Source organism: Haliotis asinina, chromosome 5 (assembly GCF_037392515.1).
Source record: "Haliotis asinina isolate JCU_RB_2024 chromosome 5, JCU_Hal_asi_v2, whole genome shotgun sequence".
Lineage (NCBI taxonomy): Eukaryota > Metazoa > Mollusca > Gastropoda > Lepetellida > Haliotidae > Haliotis > Haliotis asinina.
Genome location: NC_090284.1, coordinates 28,026,747 through 28,044,706, shown reverse-complemented (window position 1 = coordinate 28,044,706; position 17,960 = coordinate 28,026,747). Strand labels below are relative to the sequence as shown.

The 17,960-nt window shown below is 39.6% G+C and overlaps 2 protein-coding genes across 3 annotated transcripts in view; both read left to right on the top strand.

Moving 5' to 3' along the window:
- LOC137283640 (SPRY domain-containing SOCS box protein 3-like) overlaps nt 1-17,960 on the top strand; it is a 445,038-nt gene that overhangs the window by 305,858 nt on the left and 121,220 nt on the right. The window lies entirely within an intron of this gene.
- Nucleotides 4,761-13,594, top strand: LOC137284569 (uncharacterized). Of its 2 annotated transcripts, none has more exons than XM_067816419.1 (3): nt 4,761-4,980; nt 6,539-7,066; nt 9,933-13,594. In XM_067816419.1, exons 2-3 carry the CDS (start codon nt 6,559-6,561, stop codon nt 12,272-12,274), a joined length of 2,850 nt encoding a protein of 949 aa, XP_067672520.1. In that variant the 5' UTR covers nt 4,761-4,980; nt 6,539-6,558; the 3' UTR covers nt 12,275-13,594. The 2 variants fall into 2 exon arrangements, with proteins under 2 accessions (XP_067672520.1, XP_067672519.1); XM_067816418.1 differs by lacking the exon at nt 4,761-4,980 and adding an exon at nt 5,231-5,351.

Sequence of the window (17,960 nt, the reverse complement as noted above, 5' to 3'; positions counted from 1 at the left end):
CATGTGCGCACATCACTCAACAGCTGAAGATAATCCTTCAGCTTAAAAAATTTTTTTTAAAATGTTATTTCAGTATTAGTAAACTTAGTCTCGGTACTTTTCGTTACACTCCACTACTGAGTCTAACAAAACCTAGTAAGAGCTCATGTCAGGTAACCTTGGAGGCTGACCAATCAGAACACAGCTTACCAAATCCCAAAAGCCTCGCTTCCATGAAATACCATTTTTATTGACCTGAAATATTTATTATCAAATTCGCTTCCGCTCGCCACCTCGTATAATGGACATGGTATTACACGTAAGCGAGGCTAGTATATTCATGGATTTGATTTGGAAGTTTGTTTCATTACAGAGGGTGGGAGAGAAAACTCGGACTTGAGAGCGTCCATAGCCTCAACCTCGGACACTGTAGCTATTTCAACAATTAAGTTGCCTGATTCATCTAAAGAAGATGGAGTGTCACCTGTCAAAACCGACAAAATGAAGTCAGTGTCAGACAGGAGAGACGCGCCCTCTGGTAACGCTGCTTCAGATGTAGATGAATCCACTGATGCTCCAGCTATTGGTGAAGCACATGCTCCGGCATCAGGCGTGATGGTGCCAGAATTGACTGGAGCGTCAGCTTCAGCAACAACTGGAATATCAGCAACTCCCCCTTCTCCAGATGACTCGAAGCTAACGTCAAAGGGTTTGCTAGGGGCAAAAGCCTTATCTAGGATGGAATTCCTATTTACAGGAAATATTCCGCATTTCCTAAATCCACTGCAGACATTTGAGGGCGTGAAAACAATAGCGTAAGCTTGTTTGAACAAACCGGGCCATTCCCATTTGGTCACTAGATTATTTGGGCTTTACAGCATGAAATCGCTGCAAAACCTGTTCCACTCCCTACTGAGTGGGCCAAAGACTGATTTATCTAGAGGGCAAAGCCACTGGGTTGTGTGAGGAGGAAAAGCTAGGATGGTTACATCATTTGCCTTTGCCTTCTCAAGAATCCCAAGTGTTTCGTGCGAACTATGGCTGTCCAGCACTATGAGTTGAGGCCTCTCCGGTCCACAGTGTTTCAGGAAATGGGCCTCAAACCACCCTTCACCCAGTGTGTCCTCCATCCATGCACGACTCTGGTATGTGTAGGCCGTGCCAGGCACTCCAGCTGGAGTATTGTAAGCCTGGAGGCATTTTGGGGTCTTCCCCTTTACTATGGCCATAGGAGGGATGTTGCCCCCCGCAGCATTTATGCAGGCTAAAACAGTGACATTATCACGTGTGTTCCCCACACGCCCGGGAACATTTTTAACACCAGCTTCCGCCAGAACTTTGGTTGGTTTGTGTGTCAGCGGAACACTTATTTCATCAATGTTCCAAATTAAGTGCGGTTTATCGTTTAGTTTAAGACTCTGGACAAGTTTCTCAAGTTCCTCGAAGTAACTATTTGTGACACTTGGATTGAGCATTCTTGCCCTGACTGTGGTGAGAGGGACGGGCGATCTCAGATGTATGTCGGGGTGGCGCTTCATAAAGCCAGCTATCCACCCTTTACCAGGCACGCCATTCTTGAAGGGGGTCGTCAGCTTAAGTCTCCTGCATATACGTGCCACCTTTAGCAGCAGCTGACGACGGGTAATGCCGAACCCTATCAGTGCTGCGGTCTTTATTTGGTCGGCAATGCCATCTTCAACGGCCGCCGATAGCACTGATGGGCGACCAAGATTCCATCCCTCAGTCATCCCCCTGACATGATCACTTATAGTCATGACAGGAACTTTGAAACGTTTTGACGCAGTTCGGAATGACAGACCCTGACCCGTAACAGCGGCAGCTGAACCCTCCAGGGCCTACTTGGTGTATTGGCGTCTTCTGCCCATCTAAAAAAGTAAACACGAGACTGAAGATATCTGCTTTAATATTGTCCAATTTGACACAATATCGAACGAACACGTTCCAGAATTGTATCTTGTTGACTTTCGTTTTCGTCATAAACATGAAGCACACGTCTTGATAAACAAATTGCAGACATCGGGTCTTTTAGTGTCTTTTGATATGTCATTATTCGACAAACAACTTCTGCCACTGCAAGTCTACATCTAGAATGGTCTAAAGATTTCCGCAGCAGGTCAAGTATTACTTCAGCTTCGTATTCAACAAACACATCATCCAGGATTAAGGCGTTTAAAGCTGTACGGGCGACTGCAATCACTAGTTCATGTCCACTTCCAAATGATTCGCGGAGCTGAATGGATTTTGAAAGCGCCATTTTCTGTAAAGTTGACAGTACTGTTATTGATATCATTTGGGACTGATAAATAATCGTAAAAGTGTGCTTTATGTGTTTGTGTTATATAAAATTGTATTAGCTTCCGTGTTAATAAGAGTTAGGCTGACTGACAAATTGTTCTACTGTGTTGTTTACATGTTTTGAATATCTTTGTGTATTCACATTTATGTATTTGTTGTTACAACGTTCATGGATTAAAATATGTAGTTTCTGTTGGTATGCAATATTTATGTTGTCATTTCACATTAAGGCTGCGTTTGCAGAGTAGTGAAGGGGTAAGGTTTAATCCGCTATTTGATATATTCCCGTAATGGCACGGCATGGGACACCAGGAATAGGCTTAACACATTGTTTCCACGTGGGAATCGAACGCAGATATTCGCCAAGACGAACAAACACTTTAACCATTAGAGTCTACCCTGCCGTGGCCGTAAAGGAGTGATGAATAACAACCGAAACTTTAAGGCTGCATGGGCTAATACTAACAATAAATACATTTCTGACAATGCGTGACTACTTCAAAATGGAGTTGAAAAACGGCCATATAAATTATTTTTATATTACATCTGTATATGTTACATCAATTTGTATATCAATGTCTATGCAAATGTTTCATGTGAGTACATATTACATGAGAAAAAAAAATGTCACTGTACGAAATGAGGCGCATAGCAAAAATATATCATAATCTGGTCTTTGAAGGGCATTTAGAAGTGAAATGCATAAGAATGAAGATTTTTTGGATATCAACCTCTTTATATGAGAACACAACGTTTCGGAGTAACTGATGGTTGGTTGGTTATCGCGATGTGCACTTGCGCAATAGCGACTCTCTCCACTCTTTGCCCGGTTGACGTCAAGGTCACGATCCGAGAACCTCAACACACGACAGCTCAAAGCGATGTAACTGATGGTTGGTTACTCTGATGGGTGATGGAGAAGGCTTGAGGCGGGGTTGTCGGTCTTTGAGGGTCTTGTTGATGGTAGCTGTGACTAGCTGGGGAGGGTAACCGTTTAGTGTGGTGAATGTCTTTCTGAGGTGGTCCAGTTCATTGTTTAGGGCATCAGGATGGCAGAGGGCTTTGGCACGTCTGGTAAGGGTGGCGATGATAGCTTGCTTGATCTGAGGATGGTGGCAGGAGTAACCATATCCTACCTTGGCCCCATCAGTCATCAAATATCACGCCTCATCAAGACCAAAGCCAGCATCGATGTCACCTTCTCCAGTGGCAAGACCATCAAGACCTACCTAAAAGCCAACGGTAAAGGACCCAGCTGTGAACACCCTAACCCGAGAGGATGCATCTACCAGATCCCTTGCAACTGTGGCGACCTATACATTGGAGAAACGCTGAGACCAATCAACACCAGAATGAAGGAACACCAGACCTCAGTCAGCAAACTCGACCAGAAATCGGCCATCTCTGAACACATTCTTAAGAACCCTGGACATTCAATCCGATGGGAGGACACTAGGATACTATCTACCAACAACAACAACTGGCGCCAAAGGAAACTGCAAGAAGCCATCGAGATCCGGAGACAGAAACCAGCAATCAACCGTGACCAAGGAGTGTACCTACCAAGTGCCTGGGACTTATTGATAAATTAATCTCATCTATCTGTGTACATTCTATCTATGTAATTCATGTATAGCCAATCTACCCGTGTACATCCTTATCTACTTGTGTTTGTACATCATCAACCCCCATGTAAACATGCCCATCAACCCTCATGTAGTCATGTACATCATCCTTAATCCCCAATCATGTGTTATGTAAACATCATCCACCATTGGCTTCCATCCTTATCCCCAATCATGTACATCGTCCTTACCCCCTACCTGTGTTATGTAAACATATCCCATCATCTGTAATGTATTACCATTGGCTTCTATCATTGTTATCATAACTGTCGGGTTCCTATCAGCGCTTGTTTATACTGGCTTCCAGCTTTCGTTAATTCATTCCACTTATTACTTTGTTATTGTTTTACCTGTACATATAAATATAGCTTTGTACCCCATTCTCAATCACCTGATGAAGGAGTAAGCATTAACTCCGAAACGTTGTGTTCTCATATAAAGAAGTTGATATCCAAAAAATCTTCATTCTTATCATAATCTGGGCATCATATATCGTACGTCTTTTTTTTTTTTATTTTGAAAATAGCTTGTATGAAACCTATCACTGTATTTTGAGAATACATTTTGGGTCAGTTAAAATACATTATTTCGGGTTTCCGTACCGTGAGTGCTTTTTATATTTCCCGCTTTGAGCTGTCGTGTGTTGAGGTTCTCGGATCGTGACCTTGACGTCAACCCGGCAAAGTGAGGAGAGAGTCGCTATTGCGCAAGTGCACATCGCGATAACCAATCGTATATCGAAAGGGAAAGCACATGACAAATACATACGATAGCTAAAAATAGAGATGGGGATTACCGCATTTCAACCGACAAATGTCCGGCTTTGCCACACATAAACATAATAAGCTATTGCGCACAAATGAAAGTGTACGGAACTTAGGAGTCTGTACGGTATTCGGAGCACTGACTCTATCTCCTATAATATATCCAATCTCAGTGAAATAGGAATCTCGATGAAACACAACTGGATGCCATGGGAAAAGGATAGAAAGAAGAGATCGAAGTCTCCTCCACCACAGTTAACTGAGGCATAAAATCAGATCAGATTACACTTCATTAGGTACGTTTTATTCATAGACATTTTAATCGTTATTTTGTTTTCAAAGTTTTTTTTTTCAAATTTCGGCATATCAATAAATTTGTTATCTCTGAGAGCCGGGGTTGGAGTCGGGAAACTGATTTACGCAGTTCGCACAACCTGATGGGGGTAAACTGGGCCCCGTCTCGCAGAAATCGCAATATACGTCGCGCGCAGACGGACCCGGGAACCAGCTTAGTGTGAGTCCACCTGGTGAAAGTTTCTCATAAAGGGACGTAATAAGGGTTTCGTCTTCACAGGAGATCTGTCATTAAGAACGGATGGAAACAGATTGCCAGACTGCTGTTGTCATCTACGATTTCGTCTTTACTCTAGTACACCCACAACAAAAGGTGCTACATTCAAACAACTTGAACCCGTAAGGTGCCTTTTAAGAAGTGCGAAAACACTTGGCTCAATGTTTGGACATATATTATCAGATAAGTCTACTGCCAGTAGTTGCAGAATGGGTACCAACTACTACCGTATTGAATGCACCCGTACGTGTGTGAATAACATTGTGGTATTTGATGCTGGTACTTGTCATAACTCTGAAGGCCTTTATAAGGGAGAGGAGAAATTTATTTATAGTTAGTCGTCACTCGTCACAGACAAAGAATTGTTTCTGTCCACATATGCCACCTTGCCTGTGGCGGCATGGGTTTGTATTGCATATTTTGCTGGTGGTTGCTGACACATACCATTACTGACACCCTGGTAGTATTTGAATTATTGTACTGTAGTATGGATTGAGACCTTTGGTGTGTCTGGGTTAAAACAGTAAATAAGGGACCCTTATGACTTTGAATGTGGACCCGTGAATGTCCTGGGGCAGAACAGGCCCTCAGGAACCCATGCCATAAAAGGTGACTATGCTTGTCGTACGAGGCGACTAACAGGATTGGGTGGTCAGGCTTGCTGACTTGGTGGACATGTCATCAGTTCCCAATTGCGCAGATCGATGCTCATGTTGTTAATCACTGGATTGTCTGGTCCCAACTCCATTATTTACTGACCGCTGCCATATAACTGGAATATTGCTGAGTGCAGCATAAAACACAACTCACTCACTTTAGATGGGTTTGGTGAGGTGGTTTGTGGGGATTGTGATGATGATTTTGAGGGAGAGTTACCCAATTTGTTCTTGGGAGTTACGAGGTGTTATCAGTTTTGTACACATTAACTATTCAATGATTTTGTACATAACATGCAAAGGTTGGCGTGTCATTTTGTATCTTGCTTGTATCTTGTATTTGTGTTTTGCTTCTTCACAAAAATATTCATCACCCCTTAGCCATGAATAACGAAAGGTCATTAACACACAATTGTTTTATTGACAACAAGTTATCATTCTATTGTATATAGTCCAACTGGTGGCTTTAGTATTTACTTAGCAAATCATTTTGTAATTTGTTGAGTTTGACATATATTCCATCAAACGACTTGCAAATAGAAAAGTAAGCTTGAATAGTAATGAACTGATAAAAAGTTTATATATTTATTCCATAAGTCCATGTACCAAATGCCTGTGTTTTTCCAGACCAGACTCATCAACTAGCCATGTCTCAGTATGATGTGGACAAGTTTGACCCACCACCAGATGCTGAGCTTGTGTGCTGTATTTGCACCTTCGTCCTAGATGAGCCAATGGAGACACCATGTCAGCATGTTTTCTGTAAGCATTGTATTGAAACATGGCTTGGTCATCGCCGCACTTGTCCATCATGTCGGAAGAAAGTTACCCGAAGGGATCTCAAAACTGTTCTCCCACTTGTCCAGAACATTCTCAACAAACTGACCATGATTTGTGATTTCCGCGAAAATGGTTGCCCGATGAAACCAGCACTTGAGCACTACCGTTCCCATATTGCCAGTTGTGGCTTTGAGCTGGTAACATGCAAGTATGTAGAATGTAAAGAAAGGGTTCTCCGCCAGGACTTAGAGTTGCATGAGACAGTTCTGTGTGAGTTCCGAGAGGTCCTTTGTCAACAACAGTGTGGATTACACATTCCCATCAAGGATGTAGACAGCCATGATTGTATGCAAGCCTTGAAGAAACATGCTGAAGGTGAGGCTTGATCTGCATTACTGTCAACTAAAGTAAATTGAACATTTCTCAAAGACTAAAGCAACTGTGAATATACATAGTTGCTGAAAATTAAAGTGAAAGTACTCAGTAATCAATCAGTCTTTATTTACACTGAAGACCACAGGCCCATAGTATACAAGAACTTAGTACTAGTATTAGTGCACACTATCACAGAAAGGAGTAATATAGTCACATCACAATGTGTCATATTGCATCAAATGTCTAACATCATATAACATCACAATACACATACTTTGTCGTATCACATATCAAACACTCCATATTACATCATATCATACCTTGTAGTATGGCATGGCATGGCATGGCATGGCATGGCATGGCATGGCATGGCATGGCATGTATCATATCAAACCATATCTTATAATTACTCAGTAATGTTGATTCCTTTGGTTCACACTGCATTTTTTACAAACTCTTCTAACGACCAAAATATATTTCCTCAAAGAAAAGATAGCACCAAGGGTCATTGTCTTTCCTAAGTGAAAATTCAATGTCTATTATGAACACTGCTGGTCACTCTCTTTGATCTTATGCAAGATATTAAAACATCCTGAGCTGATGATGACATGACCCTTTATGTTTCATATCATACACCCTGGTATGAATGTTGGGACCCTTTATGTTATGTATCACACACTTTGGTGTGAATGTCTTGACCCTTTATGTTACGTAACGCATCAAGTGTATCACATCATATAACATCACAATATACATACTTTGTTGTATCACATATCAAAACACCCTATATTACATCATATCAAATCATATCGTATCACACCATGTATCATATCATATCATATCATATCATATCAAACCATATCTTATAATTACTCAGTAGTGATGATTCCTTTGGTTCACACTGCATTTTGACAAACTCTTTTAACTGCCAAAACTAAAAGAAAAAGGTAGCAACAAGGCATTGATTTGTCACTCACATTCCAAAGTGAAAATTCAATGTCTATTATGAACACAGCTGGTCACTCTCTTTCATCTTATGCATGATTTAAAAACACCTTGAGCTGATGATGACGACATAACCCTTAATGTTGCATGTCACACACTCTGGTATGAATGTCATGACCCTTTATGTTACATATCACACACTCTGGTATTAATGTCATGACCCTTTACGTTACATATCACATGTTCTTATATGAATGTCATGACTCTTTATGTTACATATCACATGTTCTGATATGAATGTCATGACCCTTTATGTTACATATCACATGTTCTGATATGAATGTCATGACCCTTTATGTTACATACCACACACTCTGGTATGAATGTCATGACCCTTTACGTTACATATCACATGTTCTGATATGAATGTCATGACCCTTTATGTTACATATCACACACTCTGGTATTAATGTCATGACCCTTTACGTTACATATCACATGTTCTGATATGAATGTCATGACCCTTTATGTTACATATCACACACTCTGGTATTAATGTCATGACCCTTTACGTTACATATCACATGTTCTTATATGAATGTCATGACTCTTTATGTTACATATCACACACTCTGGTATTAATGTCATGACCCTTTATGTTACATATCACATGTTCTGATATGAATGTCATGACCCTTTATGTTACATATCACACACTCTGGTATTAATGTCATGACCCTTTACGTTACATATCACATGTTCTGATATGAATGTCATGACTCTTTATGTTACATATCACACACTCTGGTATTAATGTCATGACCCTTTACGTTACATATCACATGTTCTGATATGAATGTCGTGACTCTTTATGTTACATAGCACACACTCTGGTATGAATGTCATGACCCTTTACGTTACATATCACATGTTCTGATATGAATGTCATGACTCTTTATGCTGCATGTCACACACTCTGGTATGAATGTCATGATCCTTTATGTTACATATCACATGCTATGGCTTGAATGTCATGACTGATACCAATGTGTGTGGTAAGACAGTTATATTGATTTGAAAATTCAATTACATTGTGTGAAATTTTGTGAAAAAAAACCAACAAAAAACTCAACAAAACATAGTATTGGTTTTGTCTCAAATTATGACATTAGTTACTTTGCAATATCCAGAGGGAACTGTTTACTTTGTTGAAGTGGTAAAATATGATATGATAAGAATTGTGAAAATTATATCCATTTGCACATTGCCACATTCATCCTCCTGATATATAGATAACAATTGTCAACCAAGATTAAATATCTTCACTTATATCTAGGAAATGTTAACTCTGATTCTATGTAGGTGGTTGTGTGTGGTTGTGTGTGTTCTGTATTGTCGAACAATTACATGTCTTATGGTCCATTCAGTATCCAGTTAGCTCCCCAGTTTAACTGTTCCTGTGAGATGCAAATACTAGTGGTATTGTTACAGAATCTCATGGGAATTCAAGAGAACTAGCAGGGGTACAAAAATATTTTGAAAAGCCACTTGCCATAGGGCAAGTGACTTCAAGAAAGTGACTTGTCCTGACTAATTTTCCCCTTGCCCTGATTTTAGGACACAGTGTGTGATGTTAATGTTTACTGGACTACTAGCTCTACTTTATTGTTAGTGCTAACTTTAATAGCTTCTTTATGAGCAGATATGAAATGAAATCTAAGATTATTTGCAGTTTGAAACCACAAGTGGAAATTATCTAGTAGTCCACAAACAATTAAAATACCATTATTTGATTGCCTGAAATGACAACTGACTTGTCCCAGGCATTTGGTGATGGGATTTTTGAACCCCTGACTGGAGAACTTTATGTTAGAATCTTTAGAGGGAGAATATTATAGTGCAAAGTTTACATTTGCTTCAGAGCGTCAGAGGCATGCTGAAGAACTGGAGGCCCGCCTTCAGCAGCTGATGTCCCTTCAGGAGAGTCTCAGGAAGGATGTGGAAAGTCTGCGGAAACAGGTGGACCAGGAACGGCGTCGTCGTCCTTCCCATCCAGATGACTGGTTCTCCTCCAGTTGGGACTCCTGGGATGATGATGACTCGAACACACATGGTTCCTCAGAGTCTGAATCTGATGATGTTGCAGTAGAAAGTCTCTTCTTTAATTCCTCTGATGATAATGGCTCTCCTGGACATGCATCCAGAAGAGTCATGTCTGGCAGTGACAGTGATGTAGAGATACGGAGAAATACCAGGAGCTGGAGACGAGTCCGACCTCTGTCAACATCTTCCATCAATTCTGACACACCAGAGATTATTGAGGCAGGTTTCAACAGCTCAGATAGTGTGGAAGCCTCAATAAGTATTGAAAACACCGGTGCAAATGAAGTGATTGAGTTGGCTGATGGAGCTGGGGCTGCTGTGGTTAGTGAAGGCATCACAGAGGGCACCATGTCTAATGGGTTTGTTGCGGGGGCAGGCAGTCAGATGTTCACTGCAGGTGATCAAGTTACAAACATCATTGCTGAATATCAGTCATTGGGGTGTGCCATCCAGCAGTCATTTCGCCAGAGCACTGATAACCTTCCTCAGAGAAAGGTAGTTGAAGAATCCAATGACTTGGGTAGCCCACTAGTTATTGATAGACACAGGAATTTGTCAAATGAACCGCACATCCAGCATGGCATACCTCAAGCCTTTGACACGAGTGTGTCCACCACATCTGTTCTTTCAGGAGCGTCTGCTGATGTTGCAGACCATTCTCCAGCTTCATGTAACTTGCTGACTGGATTAAGTGCGATCAATAGACCTGATCAGAACCCTGAAGCTACAGCACACATGTCACATGCCTCCAACCCACTAGACAGTGGTCAAACAGTCACAGCTACAGATTCATATGAAGCCAGCAAATTAAAATCTGCTATTCTGCCTCTGGCTTCAGATATCACATCCACAGATGCAGTGTACGCTGTCCCTTGTTCACCCTATCTACCAGAGCAAGTGCAAGATTCTAGAAAGTTCAATGACAGTGTAAAGGCTGCGTTCATACATGACTGGGAGTCAACCTGTAGAGATCCAAACTCCAACATTCTGGAGGACTGGAAGTCATCAACATCAACATTGAAAGAAACAGAGCATGTAGGTTTGGACATCACAGGGGCACATTATGAATCTGTAGTTGATCCTCTGATGATTCATGACACAGTGGGTCTGGTTGCTCCAATTGATGACTCTCGTATCTGTATCTCTTCTGCAGAGGATGTGGATGATGTGGAGTATGCTGAGGATACAGAGGACAGTGATGCTTTCAACATTAAGAAACTTGGCACCAGTACCATATCAGAAACTGTCACCAGTGATGCTATCACCAGTAAAAACACTTTTCATTTGAATGACCCTGATGTCATGGGGAAAAGTAAACTTGAAATTTCTGAATTTACTAATTCAAAACCTGTTGATATTAGTCCGACCATATTTTCTCAAAGCAACCATGAATTAAATCCATGTCAATCCAAACTTTGCAGTGCTGAAAGGCTTGACAAATGCAAAAAACACCTTTCTGAATTTAGTGAACCATGTGTGAAGAGCAGAAAGAGGTCAGAGCTTGGAACTGTCGAATCTCATGATCCTAGTTACTCCCCTACTGTAAATGTTAAAATAAATTTATCGTTACTAGACCTTAGAAAAATTTCAAAGCCAGGGGAAAAAAATAATTCATCAGGAGTCTCTTCCAGGCATTCAAAACATGAGAGTGGAACAGAGTTTAATGCCAAACTTGTGAAATCTCGACCACTGTCCAGTACTTCATCAAGTCAAGAGTTGAAATCTACAGGATTTCCTTCAACACAAGGTAGTGTCTCATTGTTGAGACCTCTGCTAAAGGACCCAAGTAAAACTCAATCAATGACTTCATATCAACCATCCGGAACTGACTCTTATGTATCCAGGTCTGAACAACCAGCAGTGTCCTCCATGTCTGCTGCTCGGAAACGCAGACATGCATCCGAGACCCCAGGGCGTCCCGAGGAGGATGTGGAGATCCCTCCTACTACTACCCAGCTCCTGGCACAGTACAATGATGATAGTGACTCCTCCTGGGAGCCAGGTAACTCGGATGTAGAGTTCTCTGATGATATGAGTCTCCCGGATGACACAGGCAGTGAGAGCAGCTATGAGGTTCGTGTTCCTAAACCCTTGTCTCAACTTATTGATGAGTTGGCAGATGAAGATGAAGATACTGATGATAGTTGGACACCCTCATAACTGGGAGTCACAAACAAACTGCACTCATCTTTTTAAAGTATGCTTCTTCAATTTGAAATTTCTTTGAGTAACAGATCTTCTTTAACATTGTTTTCTGTTTATTAATTAGTGTTACCATTTCTGTGTTAAAGATGTATGCATGATCATTGTATTTGAAATGTGTGCAAGCTGAACATTCCTCTCAAAACAGCTAGATATTTTGAAGATTTAAACATTGATGCATAGATGTGACATTTTTTAAAAATCAGTTCAATTTGTTCTGAATATGAGAATGACTCGCTTTCACTGAAATATATCAGTCCCTCCTGGATTCAGCGATTCCAGACTGACAGCCAAAACGAAAATTAAAGTTAATGTCAGAAGTAGGATCAGTTACACATAAACCGAACTGACATATTTATTGTGACAACATTTTCAAAATAATTATGATTAAAGATACTTTATCAATAAAGCAAGTTTTTGTATGTTTCAAATAAAATTAGATGAATATGACACTGCAATTACGCTCTCAAAATTGATCATTTTGAAAATGGAAGTTATTTCAGATTTCGTTTAAATCTAAAATTGTTATTTGCCTGAGACTGGAAGTTGTTTGTCTGCATCAAAATTACGAATGAGAGGAGAGAAATAACTTTCGGCGAGAGTTTAATTCTCAAACACAGAAAAAGGTGTTGGTGCTTTGCCATCAAACTTACTCAGTATGTGATGTGTACTGTTGACTTAACTTTACATCTGTGTTTAAGAATTAAACTATGAAGGTCTGTACAATGTCTTTGTTGTTTTTTCTAAATGTTTTAACCGCAGAATATTTTGCAGAATATTGAAAAATGGGGTGCAGAATTTTCTAAAATTTGCCGCTGATTCTTAAAAATTTGCCGCGGAATCCAGGAGGGACTGATATATGACAGTTTGAGGCCAGTTTGTATAACTGAATCTTGTTGATGTTTGTGATCAGAGAAATATGGAGACTACTACTTTGTGATACTTAAAGGTCACATGCGACGTAAAACACAAATTTGCAGTTTGGGTATGCACTTTCGGTATGCACTTACAGAAACAAATCCTCAAAAAGCCAATTCAACCTATAAAGTTGAAAAAAAATGCCCTGAAAAAATCCCTTGAAATCGGAGTTCAAATGATTCACCAATTTTCCCCCCCGCGCTGGGGAAAAAGTGGTTTCAACAGCTATGCTGTACTGCGCTCATAACGCATGTGCAGTGTGTAGGTTTGCAGAGCTTGAAATAGCATGCCTGCCTGGAGTATAAGGCATTAGCAGTATTCTGCACAAACAAGTAAATAATCTACTCGTTACATAAAAAATATGGTGATTATGATAAACAGACTCTGTCACAAAGAAAAATGTGTGGTTTATTGACACCTATATGTCTGCCTGCCTGTCTGCTTATGACAATGAAATTAACACCTATCAGGCTTATAGGCCATTAACAATGATTAAGAATGAGCCGACTAAGGATATCGGCCAATGACAAGGCATCATTTAACATAAGTGCAAAGCCACCAACATTGACTGGGTTCAATATCGCGGCTGCTTCGTTTTGAGGAAGGTAAACCCAAGTACAAAATATTGCACTTTTGATTTGCGATTATACACTTATAATTTTGTTTATTTGTTTTTACTTAATCAGCAGTGCATTTTATATATCATGAATAAGTGATAACTGTGTTTTAATTATGTTTGATTTTTGGGTTGCGGTGACCTTTAATGGCTGGAAGAAATTGCAGCTGTCATTGACATCTGATGTCCAGTTGGAATTTTCTTTGTTGTGCTATAGACTTGAACCAATTGGATGCCTTGGGGAAATATTTGTCCCACCTCTTCAACTTTGAAGTCAATTAAAATTAGAAATAAGTCACACACACACAGACACACAGACAAAGACACACAGATGCACAGACAGACAGACAGACAGACAGACAGACACATACACACAAACACACAAACACACACACAAATCCACTTAACTGGCTTGAATTCTGCAGAAATTTTTTCTTGATACCATCTTAGGCAATGCCCTAGTGCTGAAAATTATGTTCCAAGATTGGGTACATTGTAAATTTTTGCACATTACAAAATTCTGATTCATGTTATTATTTTATGTGTATTTTGAAATGTAGAATTTGGAAATTACTCAGAGGATTGAATTTGAAATGTAGCACACTAGTGATCACTGATAACTGTTTTTAATCAGATCACCAATTCTAATTTTGAAACATTCTGATAAACCTTGAAATGGTTGGGATGAATATATATATTCTGCATACCTATATATATTCTGCAATGTTACCTATGGTCATTATCCACCTGACGAAGGGGCAAGAATTAGCCTTGAAACGTTGTGTTAAAAGAATTAAAGAAGTTGTCATCCATAATAGTGTCTTGTATTACCTCACCAACTTCTAAATGCCTTTGAAGAATTTCACGAACGGAAGGTCAAAGTGAGCTTTCTACCTGCTGGATTTTTTTATTACAAATTCACTATTTACAAAGGTTAGTCTTGTGATTTCTATTATGTCACATATATTTCACTCTCTGCCAGAATGACTAATGCATCACCGAATTCCTCATACAATTCAGAATAAAATAACAATTTGTGTGTCGCCAGTACCAAGTGTCAAGATGAAATCAAATGAATGGGCACTGTTCTTATGAGACAGTGCTTGTGTGAAATGTAAACAGAGACAAATTAATTTAATAAAATCATTTTATTGTGTGGCATTTTCTCAAATTTTCAGACATCAATTCATATATTAGTTGCATGTGTTGGCTCAATAATTTTAGAGTATGTGTGGGTTGAGTTTGATCACTGACTAGGAAAACAGAAATAGATACATTACAATGATTTTCCTGCATGTGTGCTGCCATGAGTAATGCAAAATCATGCACAATGACAACAATATTTAGTAGCATTTCTGATTACTTCTCTTGATTACAAGGCTACTATGCTTGTCGTAAGTGGCGACTAACAAGATCAGGTGGTCCGAATCGCTGACTTGGTTGACACATTGTTGGTTCCCAATTGTTCAGATTGATGCTCATGCTGTTGATCACTGGATTGTCTGGTCCAGACTCGATTATTTACAGACTGCTGTAGTAATAGCTGGAATATTGCTGAGTGCGGTGTACAACTCAACTCACTCACTCACTCTCTTGGTTACAAGGAAAAAATTGGAGGAACAAATAACAATATGCAGATAGTCGTGATGTTTGTCATGTCACATATTAAGTACAAGCAATCCGTCTTGGAATCCTGAGAACCCAGGTCAGCGAACACACCATTCAGTAGTGATGTCATATGATGTTAACAGTTAAATGTGCATAAACAATCACCATATCCTGCTGCTCTCAGTTTCATTGCTATAATGCATCTTTTAAACAATTATTCTCACAAAACTAGTTTCATTATCTGTATTTTGCCTTTCTCAGTCATATGTTTTTATATTCTTTGGAATTTATCAACATGACAATTTTGTCATATGAATAGCCTGTACACAAGTTTTAGAAGAGGAAACATTTATTTATTATAAATATAACTGACAATGTTCCAGAAAATGATTATTATGTTTTGGTAAATGCGCAGTCATTATCCCCAACAGCACATTTTGCTGGGGTATTTTATAATGCGCTCCATCCATCCAGGCACATTTGTCTTTTTAGGTCCAGAACTTCAAACCTGTTCACTATATTTTCACCAAACTTGGCACATAGATAGAATTGGTGGTGTACTGGTGCCCTTTGGTAGTTTAAAACCAGAACCACATTGGACTTTTCTCTCACAATAAACAGACAGACTGTCACATGACTCAAAATGTGTTTGAAGTTAAATCCAACTCCCGTAGAAAATGACTTTTGTGGATTAAACTTGGAGGATGAAAGTGGGCATGTAGATGTCCTGAAGCAGGGATATGATGCTGTTGTCAGTAACTGTTAGAAGCTGATCACGTAGACCAGCACTTTAGTCTGTGCCATTCTGTTGCATTAGGTCTACTTTTTGGATATTATTTCCAATTATGACAGTTGTTATGTAACTGCTGTGCTGAGCAGAATGCAGATCCCAGGTATGGACACAAGGTGTCCTGAACAAAGCAGTGTTACCATTTATTTTATAGGTAACCATGTGCTTTCAAAGCTTCTGGCTTGCAGAGATTCACAAAGGTGCTGTCATGTAATTCTTGTTTGTATGTTTATTGTATGTATTTTTGTGATTTAGTTGACCTGGGCCTCATTTTTCACAAAGCTATCGCAGTGCTACGACTGTCATAAGTCTGTGTTACAGTGTACGAAGTTTGACAGCTGTAGCGATACAATAGCTTTGTGAATCCTTTCACGATTTCTGACATTGTTCTCTTTCAGCTGAAACATTATCAGATCCTTGTTAATTGTTGGCTGAGAGTCAGTTTTATTCCATAGAGACTAGGGTGAGAGCTTCACTATAATTATTCTAGCCAGTATATTCATGTATGATGAAATCCTTGAATGTGATATCTTTCCTAGTTTTGATGTATCCTTGTAAATGATATTCTTTGCTCTTATGCCAAATGTTTTGATCACTGAGATATATTATGGCTAGTTCAAGAGAGTTATGTCCTGGCAGGCTTTGACTGAAACCTTACTGTTGATGAAGGTCCCTGTGATGATGATGATTATGATGATGATTGTGGATTATCATTTATATTTCTGATGCCATACAGTCTCTAGATATTGTTTTCATGTGTCATGTCCTAGTATATGATATTGCAAACACATTATCATGGTTAATTCTGCAATAAGAATCATGTATTTATGTTCAGTAACCTGAGCATGTCATAACATAAGGATCAGACGGTCAGACTCACTGATTTAGCTGATGCATATCATGTATTCTAGTTGTGTAAATAGATGCAGAGTCACTGTCTGGTCTGTACTCAAGTTTGTAGAGACTCCCATCATTCATCTGGGGCGTTTCTGAGTATTGTGTTAAACACCAAGACAAAATTAAACAAAATCTGTCTGGGAAGCAAATAAATTCAGGTACAGTGTTCCCAGAAATTATTGAGAAAATCTTTGTTTTTTTTCTAATGATGCTAAGATTGGAAAAAGGGCTTTCACTATGCACTAAGCATACTAAATAAGGGAGACAACTCTTGAAGGCTTAGAAGGCAGCTCATTACGTCAAGAGTTACCTCCCTTGTCTGAGCGGACGGCTTCCTGTGTTGACATGGCAGAATTTACAGCAAGAGAGAAAAGAAAGCTCATTCATTCTAGATGATTTTGAAAGGGGTGAGGCTGATGCTAAAGTGTTAGCTTGTAGACATGGTATTCCTCTGTCTACAGTATACAGAACTTTGATGAATATTCAAACAGGAACCGGGATAGAGCACAAAGCAGGGGCAGGTCGGCGTAGGAAATTCAGTGTTGTGGATCGCCGAAGACTTGGGCAGATTGTGAGTAGGGGCAAATTGAAAAGTGTTGAGAACATCAGAAATGAAATGATTAGCAGAGGAAGTCCTCAGGTATGCAATGAAACAGTTAGGCAGGAATTACAGAGACTTAATTGGGTGAAAAAATGTGGAATTCCCTCGCTGTTGATGAAAGATGCACAAAAGGAAAAACATTTAAACTGGTGTCGGGCTCATGAAAATCAAGATTGGGATAATGTTTTCTTTTCGGATGAAAGTTCTGTTTGGC